The 14,563-nt window shown below is 44.1% G+C and overlaps 1 protein-coding gene across 1 annotated transcript in view; it reads left to right on the forward strand.

The window, feature by feature from the left end:
* The first annotated feature begins 372 nt into the window (after positions 1-372).
* The window catches only part of LOC148041544 (Gut esterase (DUF1350)), an 88,628-nt gene continuing 74,437 nt past the window's right edge, over positions 373-14,563 (forward strand). The window contains exon 1 of the mRNA XM_087688502.1: positions 373-662. Within this exon, the coding sequence (XP_087544628.1) occupies positions 433-662 (230 nt within the window). The 5' untranslated portion in view covers positions 373-432. The remainder of the gene's footprint in view (positions 663-14,563) is intronic.

Consider the following 14,563-nt stretch of genomic DNA (forward strand, 5'->3'; position numbering starts at 1 on the left):
TCCACTAGGGGTCATTCCATAAAGACTTCAAAGCCAAGGCCTACATATTTTACCCCCTAGACCAAGTGACAGATGCATTCCCAACTTTTAAAGACACACATATCAAGCTTTACGAAATATGTCCTACTTGCGTTTAGAGCAAATGAACTAATTTTGGCATGTCTTGACGATTCAGACACATTAAAGATTGTCCCCCCAATCGACATATATTTACTGCTTGTGAATCTCAAGCTTCCTAACCCCTTCACGACATGTCTCAAGCATCTCATCACACTAAAGAAGTCCTCCCAAGGGCATATATTTTTCTCCCTTATAAATATTCTCCCAAATCAAGCCAAGCAATAAAGTCAAAACCTGAAAAATGGAATTGTTTAAAATGGAAATGAACAACCACCTCTTGTTCACCTGTGTGAAGGTGCCCATCAACCGAATATGACTCCCTTATACAACCAGCTTCACATAACCAAGCAGGCTTGGCCTCTTGTTCACCCTCTGCAGTCGCCTTCTTTCTTCTCTGTCCATTCGAGGAGCAGGTGCAGCCATGTCTCCTGTGGAAAACCAGCTCTTCTCCTTCCTGTGCTGGCCTTGTCTCGACCAAGCAATGACAGGATGGATGACGACTCCAACCGACAGAGCATCCAATTGTATGGCCAGATCGAAAGGTATGTCCCTGATAGGACTCCAGCCATGGCATCCTGACTCAATAGCGATCGTCCGAAAATTCTTATGTAAAAGATCGTTCCCCTTGAAGTCTTTGAACTGCTTGAACGAACGGTATGTCTTTGATAGAACTCCAGCCATGACGTCTTGATTCAATTTGGACAATCTTATGCAAAAGATGAATTGAGGTTCCTCTTGATGCCTTGAACTGCTAGAACGGAAGGATATTGCATTTGCAGCTAAGGCTGATTATCAACTTGGAAGAGAAATATTGGTAGACCTGAAATGACGCGGGTAGATGAGCACAAAGGTGGAATACTATGTAGTGGAGAGCATTCAATGGAATGGACTCGATGAATAGAGCGTTTCATTCGTCCTTAGCCCTTCCAACAATGCGTAGAGCATATATACCTTTTTTTTGGTGGTTGTTTTCTTTTTTGGGCAAAAAAAGGTGTGGCTGATTGTATTATTCGGAAGAATTTTACAAAGAAGTACATATTCTCAACAGTCTACCTGGAGTTGTCTGAAAACCAGAAAACAATATATATATACACGTCTCTCAAGGTGGTTTGAGGGGGATAGATGGTAGAAGCTATGGGGGAGGAATGTGGGGTGACTCTTCGCACAGAAGAGAGCTCATTCCCACTTGGGGTGGCCATGGCTTGTTTTTCATGATGTAGGCAGGTGGCCCTAGGTGGCTAGAGCATACATACTTTGGGTGGAATATTGTGATGCAAATGGATATGTGCTTTGGGTGAAATATGTGCTGATACAAATGGATTTCTTGGCGGCACTGCACATTTGGATGCATTATGTGCCTATTTGGAGAAAGATCAAGATATTTCTCAGGCCTTTTGAGCCTATTCCCCTTCCATTCTAACGGCTGGTTAAATTTACAGTTTCTGGACAAGCTAGTAGGCTAGTATTTTATCGAGACATGTTTGCCAAATCATTTTATTGGCCTTGTAGCCCACTGCCTTGGATCAAGGATCACCTAATGTTGTACTACATATGGCAACAATAGAAGACAACTTGCAGAAGGATTTCGATGAGCAAGCTTCTGTTTTGACTGCTTGAGGCCTAGTTATATTGACCCAGACCCATATTTTTTGTTTTTTCACAACCTACGGCATGGCTGTGCTGTAAATTATTTTTACCTTTATCATACATTATACCCAAATAAGATTTACCTCATGTTGCTTTGTCCATTGAAGTGTGGCACCTACGACTTGCTTGGATTGAAAACAAAGCATTTGGACTTTCAAACACATTCAGCCACCTAAACTGCTGAAGTGGCTAAAATTGTAGCTCTCTTGGCTGACAAGGAACCACAAATTGGGGACTACACCCATTTGTGTGGGCTAGTAGTGCGATTTTTCTACAGTCTAGCAGCAACAAGTGTAGTCAACCCGAGAATGATAGATTTTTGACCAAGGTCTAACAAAGCCAATGTCCTGAACTGCCCAGAGTTCTACTCTTATGAGTTGCCTTTCCACATCCCAGATTCTCTCAGTTTGTAGAATAGGTTGGTTCACATTTTTTCTCATGACATTTGGGGCTATATTTATCCTAAAAGAAGACTCCATCACACACCCAAGAATTGCGGAGTTTGAGAGTAGTGGAGATTAGATAGTGAAACGGCCTCCACTCTCCATGCAGCATTGCTGGTTTTATCCCCCACCTACAGAAGCAGATTTCAAGGTTGCCCTTGTTAATTGCCATTTAAATTATCATATATTTTTGGTTTTTTTAACAGTCCCAAAAAACATTAGATCAATTTAAGTGACACATTGAGACCTTTTCACTAGGACAGCTGGCTGAGAATGTTCTATAATAGGGAATTGGTGAGCACTCCCAATTTCATTTCCTGCTCTCCACAGTGCTAGCCCTCCTTCTCCATCCTCTTCATCATCTCCTCATCATCTTGACTACTGCCCAGCTCTTGCATACTGTCACCTAAACCTTACTCCTCCAACTGTCACCCATAAATTAAAGTGTTAATTAATTTATGTGATATCTATGGGGAAACATTATAAGGAGTTGTGATCGTGCGTGTATTATAGAATACACACACAAAAACACCATTAAAAATAGATTTCCTATATCGAGGATTGATGATTTCCTTGATCGGTTAGAGGGAAGTAGAATCTTTAGTAGAATAGACCTTAAAAGTGGGTATCATTAGATACGTATAAGGCTAGAAGCTATGCACAAGATAGCTTTTAGGACCACTTTTGGATTATATGAGTTCTTGATCTTGCCATTTGGGCTTACAAATGCACTTGCGATGTTTCACTACGTGATGGATCAAGTTTTTTGACCCTACAAGTCTTTCATTGGCACATTCTTTGATGACATCATAGCCTTTTCAAAGAATGAGGCAGAGCATTAGATGCATTTGACTACTTTGTTTAAGGAATAGAAAACACAAGCTGGTTATTAATGCAAAAAAGAGTGAATTCATCATGTCAAAGATTCACTTCTTAGGGCATATTGTCTCAAAAGATGGTATTAGAATGGATCTTGCAAAAGTGGAAGTAATATGCAGCTGGCCTCATTTGAGAACCTTGCATGATGTATGCAGCTTTTTGGGGTTGTGTTCTTGCTATAGAATGTTCATACACCACTTTGCTGAAATTGCTTCACCCCTTCATGCATTGTAGAAGAAGGGAGTTTCATTTACATGGGCTGATAAGGAAATTGCAGCATTCAATAAGCTAAAAGAAAAGCTTATTTCAGATCCAGTGTTGACCTTACTAGATCTCGAAAAAGCTTTCGTTGTTCAGTGTGATGCATGTGGGAACAACATTGGTGCAGTTTTAATGCAAAAAGGCCATGTTGTGGCATATGAGAGTAGAATTTTACAGGGTGCTGAGAATAATTTGGAGGTTTATGAGAAAGAGTTGCTTGCTGTAATTCATGCTCTTTCCACTTGGAAACACTATCTGCTAGGGGTTGATTGTTACATTAATAAATGTAACTTATGGGAGATAGGCGCGAGGGATGACCGTCCGGGGGCCTTGGGCACCCGAACGGGGTCAAGGGGAGCCTAGAGAGTAAGTGAGTCTAAGAATAGTAGGACTCACCTGAAACGGACGGCTAGCAGTCGGAATTAGGGAGAGGAGCCAACAATCTTCTAGGCAAGGTTGGGTGGTGAATGAACGACATCTCTCGTGCTATTACAGAGTGGCCACTGTATGGTATCGAAGATTTATGACGGGCAATCTTATACTAGTATCAGAGCCGTCGGGTCCCGTCTTCTGGAAGAGCCGTTGGGTCCCGTTTTAACTGAGGCGAATGCTTTCGTGTTGGCACGCTGGTCTCACACTCTACCAATCTTCAATTCGAGCTTGGATTTGAATCTGTGTGGGCGTCGTCGTCAAAGTTCGAGTGCTTAATAGATTACGTCAGTACTGGCCAGCTGTTGCCTGACAGACTTGACGTTGACCAGCTGTCGCTTGACAGTTTTGGCCACCGTCGCTTAATAAATTATGTCAGTATGGGCACCATCGCCAGATTTCATGTATCGGAAGTGGTGGACGGCAGTATGGAGCTAGTCGCCGGGCGAAGTCGGAGTTGAATCTGTGTGGGCGCCGTCGTCAAAGTTCGAGTGCTTAATAGATTATGTCAGTACTGGCCAGCTGTTGCCTGACAGACTTGACGTTGACCAGCTGTCACTTGACAGTTTTGGCCACCGTCGCTTAATAAATTATGTCAGTATGGGTGCCGTCGCCAGATTTCATGTATCGGAAGTGGTGGACGGCAGTATGGAGCTAGTCGGCGGGCGAAGTCCCATTTGAAATATAGCTGTGGGTACAGCTAGTTTACACGTGACTTGGGGGGGGGGGGGGGGAATTGTTTAATCCCCTCCTTATTCTGTGTTCCTGCCCGACATGCTTCATTTCAACGCGAGTGGCTTGGTTTGGAGGAAAGTCGAACTGTTTCTCACTTTTTGGTTATCACTAAACTGTTAAAGCCATCAACAGCTACCCTATCACTATAATCAGGAAAGTACTTCATTTTGTACGTAAACTTCTTATATTTGCTTTCTAATTCCAATGTATTAGTGGAGGGTAAAGAGGAAAAGGGGGTGATGGAAGATTCTAGTTCTGGAGACCATCCTATGGCAGATCCCCATGAAACAGAAATTCAAGAAGAACAATGGGAAGAATTTTTTGCTACACGAGAACAATTTGATGATTTAACTGCTCGTGTGCAAGCACAGGGGGTTCAAATGGAGTTTCTAACTCAAACACTCACAGAAATAAAATCTCAATTAGCCTTGTTACTAGAAAGGGATAAAAATAAGGTAGAAACCTTGGATATGTAGAGATCAGCGCCTGTACGGGACTGCACGACTGTGCAGTCGGCTGCACAGTCGGACTGTGCAGTCGGCTGCACAGTCGGACTGTGCAGTCGGACTGCCTGCAGTCCAGTCGGCTGCAGCTGCATTTAATGCAGCCGACCTGCCCTGGTTTTCGCCTAGTTTCCTGGCTATAAATAGCCGAGGACTTCAGCAGTCTCATACGCTTCTCTGCTCGCAGATTACAGACTGGTGGCACGCGCAGATTGCGTCTCTGTTCGCAGATTTTAGACAGGAGACAGTGCAGACTGCAGCGGACTTCGAGATGAACAGTAGGTTGCATCGTTGAGGTGGAGACACGCAGTCCAGCGCACTGCGCCTGTGTATATATCTGCATATCTTTGTATTCAGCAGATCTTCATCTTCCACTGTCTCTTTCTCTCTCTTCTCTCTCTCTGCGTTCTCTCTCTCTCAGTCCTACGCTTCCGCACCGCTGCACTCTGACACGGTATCAGAGCAGTGTTAGAGGGCTAACTGAGCGCAGAACCAACTTGAAGAGGAGTTTCTATCGCAACACAAATTTGTGTTTTCAACTTTTTGAGGGCAGGCAAGAGGGCTGCGCCTCGGAACAAGACTGAAGTAAGCGTGGGCGCGCAGGAAAGGAGTCCAGGTGGTGGATTTGTTGCTGTTTAACGAGGAGGAAGTTTGAGTTTTCAGCTTCCAAGTGCAGGTTTTGCTTTTTCATCGCCTCCGGTAGGTGAAGAAGTTACAGGACGCGGAAGAGCCTTAGGAGGCTGAGTTTTCACAGTCAGAGGGGGCTGCTTTTTGTGTCTGTGAGGCATTACAAGTGAAGATGTCTACAGAGATTGACTTGGAGTTCTAGACGATTATGGACCGGAAGGTGCCTGTCTTATCGGCTCTTCCCGTAGATCAGAAGCTTGATGGCGACAACTACCCCATCTGGCGCGTCATGATGTTGGCCATCCTTGAGTCCTATGATTTGGCGGAGCTTGTACAGGAGAAGATCGACCGGCCCTCGGTAAGAGATGAGTCCAAACTCTCTTCCGATGCTCGTGCGGAGTTGGCCAAGGCTCAGTCTCATTGGGACAAACTGAATGCCAGGATTCGTTCCTTTCTTTTTCTATCTTGTACTACAGCCGTGATCGCTCACATCGAGCACTTGATGATGGCTCGAGAGATATGGCTGGAGCTTGATCAGATGTACAATCAGATGAGCCTTATGAAACGGGTTTCTTTGGAGGTACAGATGCGGACCCTTTCCGTAAACAAGTCTTCTTCGCTGCGGGAGCACATCAACAAGCTAAGACAGCTTCAGATGCAGGTTCAGAATGCGGAGAAGCCGATTTTCTCCGAAGACATGGCGATCACACTCTTGTCCCAGTTGCCGCCACGATTCGGTACATTCTACTCCGCCCTTATTGCTTCGGGGCGGGAGTCTACTCTTCGGTGGGAAGAGTTGGTTCCTACGGTCTTGGACCAAGAGGAACAATTAAAGGGACAGAATGCTTCCAAGTCGGAGGCGCTGACAGGTCAAGCCTTTCAAAAGAAGGGGAAGGACCAAAAGAAGAAGAAGGGGGATAACAAGTCAAAGAAGGACAAGGACAAATAATCCACATGTCATATTTGTGGAAAGACTGGCCATTGGAAGAAGGATTGCCCTGACAAAGACAAGAAAGACACCAACAAGAAGGACACAAAGGATTCTGGAGCGGTGGCTGCACCCTCATCAGCTGCATTTCTTTATCTAGCTGTCATTGAGGACTCTTCACCGAATGCTTCTGATGCTGCGATGACGGCTCCCCAGGCTCGAGAGTGGATCGTTGATAGTGGTGCCTCCTGGCACATGACTCCTTCATCAGATGGTGTTGCCCAGTTGCGACCCTCGCGTGGGCAGATTCTCATTGGAGATAGCTCTTCAGTGTCTATTGCAGGACGGGGTAAGATGTAGCTTATTGCAGATGGATGTGGTGGTACCCATACCTTAGAGGTCTTGCATGTACCAGGTTTAGGGCATCATCTCTTGTCAGTTCATAAGATTTGCTCCCTTGGACTTTTGGTGGAGTTTGACAGTAACTCGGTGCGAGTCCTTGATCGTGGGTCAATGAAGGTTCTATCATCCGGATATGAGGAGAACGGCATCTATAAATTGAAGTCTTCCACCGCCCTCTCTACTCTTCTTCTTACCTCTCAGACACAGTTAGAGTTATGGCATGCTCAGTTTCGTCACCTCAACTATGATTATCTTCGGAGGGCGTCACGTGGACAGCTTGTTCGAGGGTTGCCGGATATAGTGGTGAGCTAGCAGCCATGTGTCTTTTGAATTCGTGGGAAGTAGCATAGGGATGCCATTCCCCACACAGCTTCGCGGCGGTCTACTTCACCGATGGAGCTTGTATCTACAGATCTATGTGGCCCTATGAGGAACAAGTCCTTGCATGGGAGCTCGTACTTCATGTTGATCGTAGATGACTACAGCAGGATGACATGGGCCTATTTCTTGGCATTAAAGTGAGAAGCTTTCTCCCACTTCAAGGATTGGCTTCTCTTTGAGGAGAACCGATCGGGCTGGAAGTTGAAGACCTTGCGATCTGACAAGGGTGGTGAATTTGTTTCTAATGAGTTTGCTCGGTTTTGTGCAGATAAATGTATTCACCAGGAGTTTGCTAATACCAACACTCCTCAAGAAAATGGCATTCTTGAACGGAAAAACCGCAGTGTGATCGAGATGGCGCGCACCATGATGGAGCACCGACAGACCCCTCAGGTTCTGTGGGCCGAGGCTGTGGCTACTGCAGTCTACATCCTTAATCAATCTCCTACTTCGGCCGTCGATGGGATGACCCCTTTTGAGGCTTACTTTGGGACTAAGCCTGATGTTTCTTACTTTAGGGTCTTTGGGTGTGATGCCTATGTTCACATTTCCAAGGCTCACCGTGATAAATTTGAAGCAGCTTTCCGAAGTCAGGTATTTGTTGGCTACAGCTCCCAGTCCCAAGGCTATCGATTGTATGATCCCATCAAGCGGGATGTGTACACTAGTTGCGATGTGCGGTTTGTGGAGGTTCCGGCTATATCAACGGGTGAGGAGCATCCCGTTCTTGGAGATCCAGGGGAGAGTTGGGCTCCTGCTATAGTTCTTGTGGAGCCCGTGCCTTTTGATTATGATTCTGTTTCTGACATAGAGTCTATTGTTCCACCGGTCACCCCTGAGGAGTTACCACCAGTGGATATTCCAGAGTCTTCAGCTGATGGAGAGAGACGAGGGGAGGTTCGGCCTCCTCCTTGATGGGTCTGTGACACACTCCGTGATTCAGGGATCGAGGGGGTTCTTGAGGAGTGGGGACCGCAGGATGGTCCGCGGCGGTCACGGAGGCACCAGGCACATTCTACGGAGCTTGTTTACTCTAACTATTGTTTGATGACCCGTGTTATGCAGGATCGAGAGCTCACCTCCGTGAAGGAGGCTTTACAGTCTGCACCATGGAAGAAAGCTATGGAAGCCGAGTTGGAGGCTATTGAGAGGAATGGCACTTAGTCACTCGTGCCCCTCCCCCCGAATAAGAAGGTGATTGGCGTCAAATGGGTCTTCAAGACCAAATACCTTAGCGATGGTTCTTTGGATAAGCACAAGGCTCGCCTTGTTGCTAAAGGTTTTGCACAGCACCTAGGGATTGATTGTCATGATACTTTTGCCCCCACTGCTCGTATGGCGACCATTAGAGCTGTTCTTGCCTTGGCTGGCCATAGGAGATGCCCTGTTTACCAGTTGGATGTGAAGTCGGCCTTCCTCAATGGTGATTTGAAGGAGGAGATCTATGTTGAGCAGCCTCGTGGCTTCGGATCTTCAGATGGGAAAGTCTACAGGTTGAAGAAGGCCTTGTATGGCCTCAAGCAGGCTCCGCGTGCATGGAACGAGAAGATTGATTCGTTCCTTCAGTCTCAGTTGGGATATCGGCGTTCTAAGGCCGATCCGCAGCTTTATGTTCACACTTCCGAGGATGGTTGTGTGCTTTTTGTGTTATTTGTTGATGACTTGATTGTCACAGGTGATCATGCACAGCAGGTCCAAGAGACGAAGTCAGCTTTACATCGGACGTTCGAGATGACGGATTTGGGTCTACTCCATTTCTTTTTGGGCCATGAGATTTATCAATCTCAGAGGGGCATCTTCATCTCTCAGCAGAGATATGTATAGGAGCTCTTGGTGTCTTTTGCGATGGAGGATTGTCGGACCCTTTCTACTCCTATGGATCCGAACTGGAAGGCCACTTCCCATTCAGCTTCTCCCATGGCGGATACTTCCCGCTATCGTCAGTTGATTGGATCCTTGATTTGGCTTCTCAACACTCGTGTTGATCTTTGTTTTGCTGTTGGGCTCTTGGCAGGGTTCATGAGTGAACCTAAGAAGGTGCATTGGCAGGCTGCTCAGAGGATGAGGATACTTCGGTATTTGAGGGGGACGTCTGATTTAGGGATTCATTATCCCTCAGGGACAGATGGTTCAGATCTTGTACTTGCAGGTTGGAGCGACTCGGATTGGGCTGGTGATGTGGACCACAGGCGGTCTACTACAGGTTATTGTTTTACCTTGGGTGCAGGTGTTATCTCATGGAGTAGCAGGAAGCAGCCCACGGTAGCCGTTTCGTCTCCTGAGGTGGAGTATCGGGCCGCGTCTTCCACCATATGTGAGGCTGTGTGGCTTCGGAGATTGTTGGAGGAGCTTGGTTGCCCCCAGACTCGTCCTACTTTGCTGCAATGTGACAATGAGAGTTGCATTGCCTTGGCACGGAATCCTGTTTTTCATGCTCGGACGAAGCACATAGAGATCCAGTATCACTTCATCAGAGAGAAGCTTCTGGATGAGACCATCACTGTGGAGTACTGCAAGACCGAGGACAATCTTGCAGATTTGTTTACGAAGGCACTTCCCTAGGCTCTACTTCGGAGGCATTCCAGATCCCTCAGGTTTCTACCCCGCCCAGGCTCTGAGAGGGGGTGTTAGAGATCAGCGCCTGTACGGGACTGCACAGTCCAATTGGCTGCACAGTCGGACTGCCACGTGGCAGTCCGACTGCCTGCAGTCCAGTCGGTTGCATTTAATGCAGCCTACCTGCCCTGGTTTTCGCCCAGTTTCCTGGCTATAAATAGCCGAGGACTTCAGTAGTCTCATACACTTCTCTGCTTGTAGATTACAGACTGGTGGCACGTGCAGATTCCGTCTCTGTTCGCAGATTTCAGACAGGAGACAGTGCGGACTGCAGCGGACTTTGAGGTGAACAGCAGGTTGCATCGTCGAGGTGGAGACACGCAGTCCAGCGCACTGCGCCCGTGTATATATCTGCATATCTTTGTATTCAGCACACTTTATACAGCAGATCTTCATCTTCCACTCCCTTTCTCTCTCTTCTCTTTGCGTTTTCTCTCTCAGTCCTACGCTTCCGCACCGCTGCACTCTGACAGGATATTCCATCTTCATCGAAAGATCTAGATGTGACTATGCGAGATCCTAGGGAACCCCACCAAAAGTTAAGGGATAACCCAGTGTTAAAAGATATGAAACCCCCTCAGTTTCTCGGGGAGGAAAAAGACAGAAATAAAGACACTATCTTTAATTTTCTCAAAAAATGGGAGGATTTGCACAAACTTAAAATTACTCCACCACATCTCCAAGCGTTGGAGGCCAATTTAACTTTGGGGCCAAAGGCATATAAATGGTGGAGAACTTTAAAGGAGGCAAATAAAATACCTAAAACTTGGGCTCAATTTGAATCGGTCTTTTTGAAAGAATTCCTTCTAGAAAATGAAATAGAAAGAAATTGGGAAGATTGGGATTATGTCAGACAAAAAGGAAGACCTTTGCTGACATATTTGGAGGAGTATCGTGAGATAATCCTCGAATTGAAAGGAATAGATGAATTTTAAAAGACAAGAGGATTCATTAGGGGACTAGATAAGGCCTGTAAAAAGGAAGTGAAAAGGAGTTCACCTAAGATACTTGAAGAGGCAATTAAATTTGCATTAATCAATGAAGATAATATGCGTCCAGGTATACTCACTAGTCTCACTGATACGGAGCCCAAGACTAAGGAATTTGAAGCCTCAAAATTTGTAGGCAAATTTAAAAGAAAAATGCCATTTCTTAAAGGCAAGAAACAATCCTTTGAAAAGAAACAATATGTAAGGCCAAAGTTAAGTCAAGATGACTTTGATAAGGCCAAAAAAGAAAGGCCGTGTTTCAATTGCCTATTCCCTAACCATGCTGTCTCGAATTGCCCTCAAAGGAAAAAGGGGGAAGATAAAGGAAAGGATAAGGACAAGGGCAAGGGCAAGGGAAAAGAAAAACAAATTCATGTAGTGCAGACCTTGGAATTAAAGGGGCACGGAAAGTATAAATCTTTAGAGGTCTTGCACAAGGATGTACCACACAGGTGTTGTATGTCAACTTCTAGGTGCCAGTCTACTTTTGGGCCACATGATTTGGTTAGAGTGCATGGATTGATAGCTGGAAAGAGGGTTAGAGTTATGATTGATGACTCTGCTATCCATAATTTCATAAATTATGCACTTGTAAAAAAATTGAAACTTCCCCAACAAAAGAGTTGGCATCAATATGTTGTTTGTATGATGCAAGGTCAGGATAATAACATATGGGATACAATGGTATCCAATTTGCAAATCGAGATCCAAGGATATAAAGATAAACTTGATTTCCAAATTATGAATATGAAAAGAGCCAATATTGCTTTAGGGAGGGAGTGGCTATGGGGATTGGAACCATCCTTAAAACATAGTTATCATCATAATACGCTGGAATTTGAAAGGGATGGTAAGACTTTTGTGATTCAAGGTAAACATGAAGTATCTGATAACCCTTTGTTGTGTTTCACTGAAGTTCAGAAGCTGATAAAGAAGGAAACTTTGTGAGGTATTCATGTTATGGTCTCTTCCTGTACAAAACCCTTTTACTTTCTGTAATATAAAGCAACAATTTTCTTATGTTTGTGAGTTGAATGTAAGTAATGAATTAAGTCGTTTGTTACATGAATTTAAAGAGGTGTTTCCTTCTGATTTACCAAGTGGCCTTCTACTAGATAGGGGTGATGTAAATCACCCAATTGACATAGACAGGGATACACACCCTATTTCTAAACCACCTTATAAGTTAAGTGAAACACAGCACCAAGAAGTTGAAAGACAAATTAAGGATTACCTTGATAAAGGGTTTATACAACCTAACAATTCACCTTGGACTTCGCCAATTTTATTGGTAAAGGAAAAAGATGGTTCTATGCGATTGTGTTGATTATAGAGCACTTAATAAGATAACGGTGAAGAATAAATTTCCTATGCCGAGAATGGAAGATCTTTTTGATCAATTACAAGGGGCAAAATTCTTCACAAAGATAGACTTAAGATCAGGCTATCACCAAGTAAGAATTAAGGCACAGGATATTTCTAAGACAGCATTTCGTACTAGATATGGGGATTATGATTTTTTGGTGATGCCTTTTGGCCTCACTAATGTGCCAGCTACTTTCATGAAGCCGATGAATAGTGTGTTACGGCCCTATCTAGGACACTTTATAGTAGTCTTCTTGGATGATATCTTGATCTTTAGTAAATCAAAAGAAGAACATTTGGAACACTTACGATTAGTATTCCAATTGTTAAGAACACATTCCCTTTATGCAAAGAAAACTAAATGCGAATTCTTCACACAAGAGGTCAAATATTTAGGGTATATTATCTCGAAAGAGGGAATCAAGATAGATCCAGAAAAAGTAATGGCAATTATTGAATGGCCATCTCCAAGGAACCTGGAAGAGCTGTAGATCTTCCTAGGTTTATCTGGATTTTATCGTAGATTCATTCGAGATTATGCCAAAATAGCTGTTTCAATGACAGACCAACTTAAAGGCAAAGGGAAGAGCTTTAATTGGGGAACAGACCAAAATGAAAGTTTTCAAAAACTTAAGGTAGCTATTGCTAAGTTCGAGTACTATTAATTGTGGATCCCAATAAACCATTTGTGGTTGAAGCCGATGCGAGTGATAAGGCGATAGGCGTGGTCTTATTACAAGAAGGTCGACTAGTTGCTTTTGAAAGCAAGAAATTAGACCGTGCAAAATGGAATTATTTTGTTTATGAGAGGGAGCTGTATGCAATAGTACATACAATGAAGAAATGGAGGCACTATCTGTACGGTGCCAAACTTTTGATCTTGTCGGATCATAAAAGCATTAAGTGGCTTAATGACAAACCGGATCTACAAGGGCGTAAAGCCAGATAGGCCGAACTCCTTCAAGAGTTTGACTACGAAATAAGGTATAGAAAAGGAAAGTATAGTATAGTGGTTGATGCACTCAGCAGAATGCCCATCATAAATAAATTGAGTTTTACTTAGTTCACTTCCGATTTGCTTGAATCCTTAAAAGGGAAATGCCAGGTTGATCCGGCGTATTCCAGCATATAGGAGCCAATTGATAATGGGGATCCAAATGGAAGGGCCTCCACTGAGGAAGGAACATGCGAGGATGTTCAACAAGGAAATGGAGCATCAGGGGTTGCTCAAATGGAGTTCAAGTGGAATAATTTTACCATTGATAATGGTTATTTACTCTACAAGGGTAGGGTATGTGCCTCGAAAGCTGAAGAAATAAGGCGCCGGATACTCTTTGAGTGTCATGATATCCCTAGTGTGGAACATCCAGGAGTTAATAAGACTTATAGTCTTATTAAAAGGTAGTTCTATTGGCCTGGAATGAATAAGGACGTCCTTGACTATGTGGTCAAATGTAATAAATGCTAGGTTAATAAAGTTGAAAGATTGAAAATGGGAGGACTTCTCCACCCATTAGAGATTCCTTTGGGAAAATGGGAGAGTATCTCCATGGACTTTATTGTTGCGTTACCTAGAACACAGAGGGGACACAACTCTGTGTGGGTGATTGTGGATAGGCTAAACAAAATGGCTAAGTTTATTCCAACTTCAATTGATGTTAAAATACGAGAATTGGCTAGATTGTTCGTAGAGAACATATACCAATTGTATGGCCTTCTGGCAAATATAGTTTCTGATCGAGATAGAAAATTTGATAGTCAATTTTGGTGTGCTGTATTTAGGAAGTTGGATACTAAACTTAGCATGAGTACGGCGGACCACCCGCAAACTGGATACTAAACTTAGCATGAGTACGGCAGACCACCCGCAAACTGATGGGCAAACTGAAAGGGTTAACCAAATCCTTGAAGATATGCTCAGCGTATATGCAAGTAAAAGGCAAACTAATTGGGAAGAGTATCTACAGATAGGAGAGTTTGCATATAATAGTGCCAAGCACTCTTCCACTGGATATAATCCATTTATGCTAATGTATGGGTTTCAGCCCAGAGCTCCTCATGCAGTAGGATTGCATAAGGAAAAGGTTCAGGCAGCCAAGGACTTTTTGGAGGATATGAATAGTATGTTAAAATTTGCTCAAGAAAATATTAAGAAAGCTCAAAATCGAGCTAGAGCTTATGCAGATCCTCACCGAAGAGACATCTCCTTTGAAGAAGGAGAATTGGTCTATCTTAAGG

This window comes from Lygodium microphyllum, chromosome 1 (assembly GCF_053477565.2).
Source record: "Lygodium microphyllum isolate KBCC chromosome 1, Lygodium_microphyllum_v1.1.10, whole genome shotgun sequence".
Lineage (NCBI taxonomy): Eukaryota > Viridiplantae > Streptophyta > Polypodiopsida > Schizaeales > Lygodiaceae > Lygodium > Lygodium microphyllum.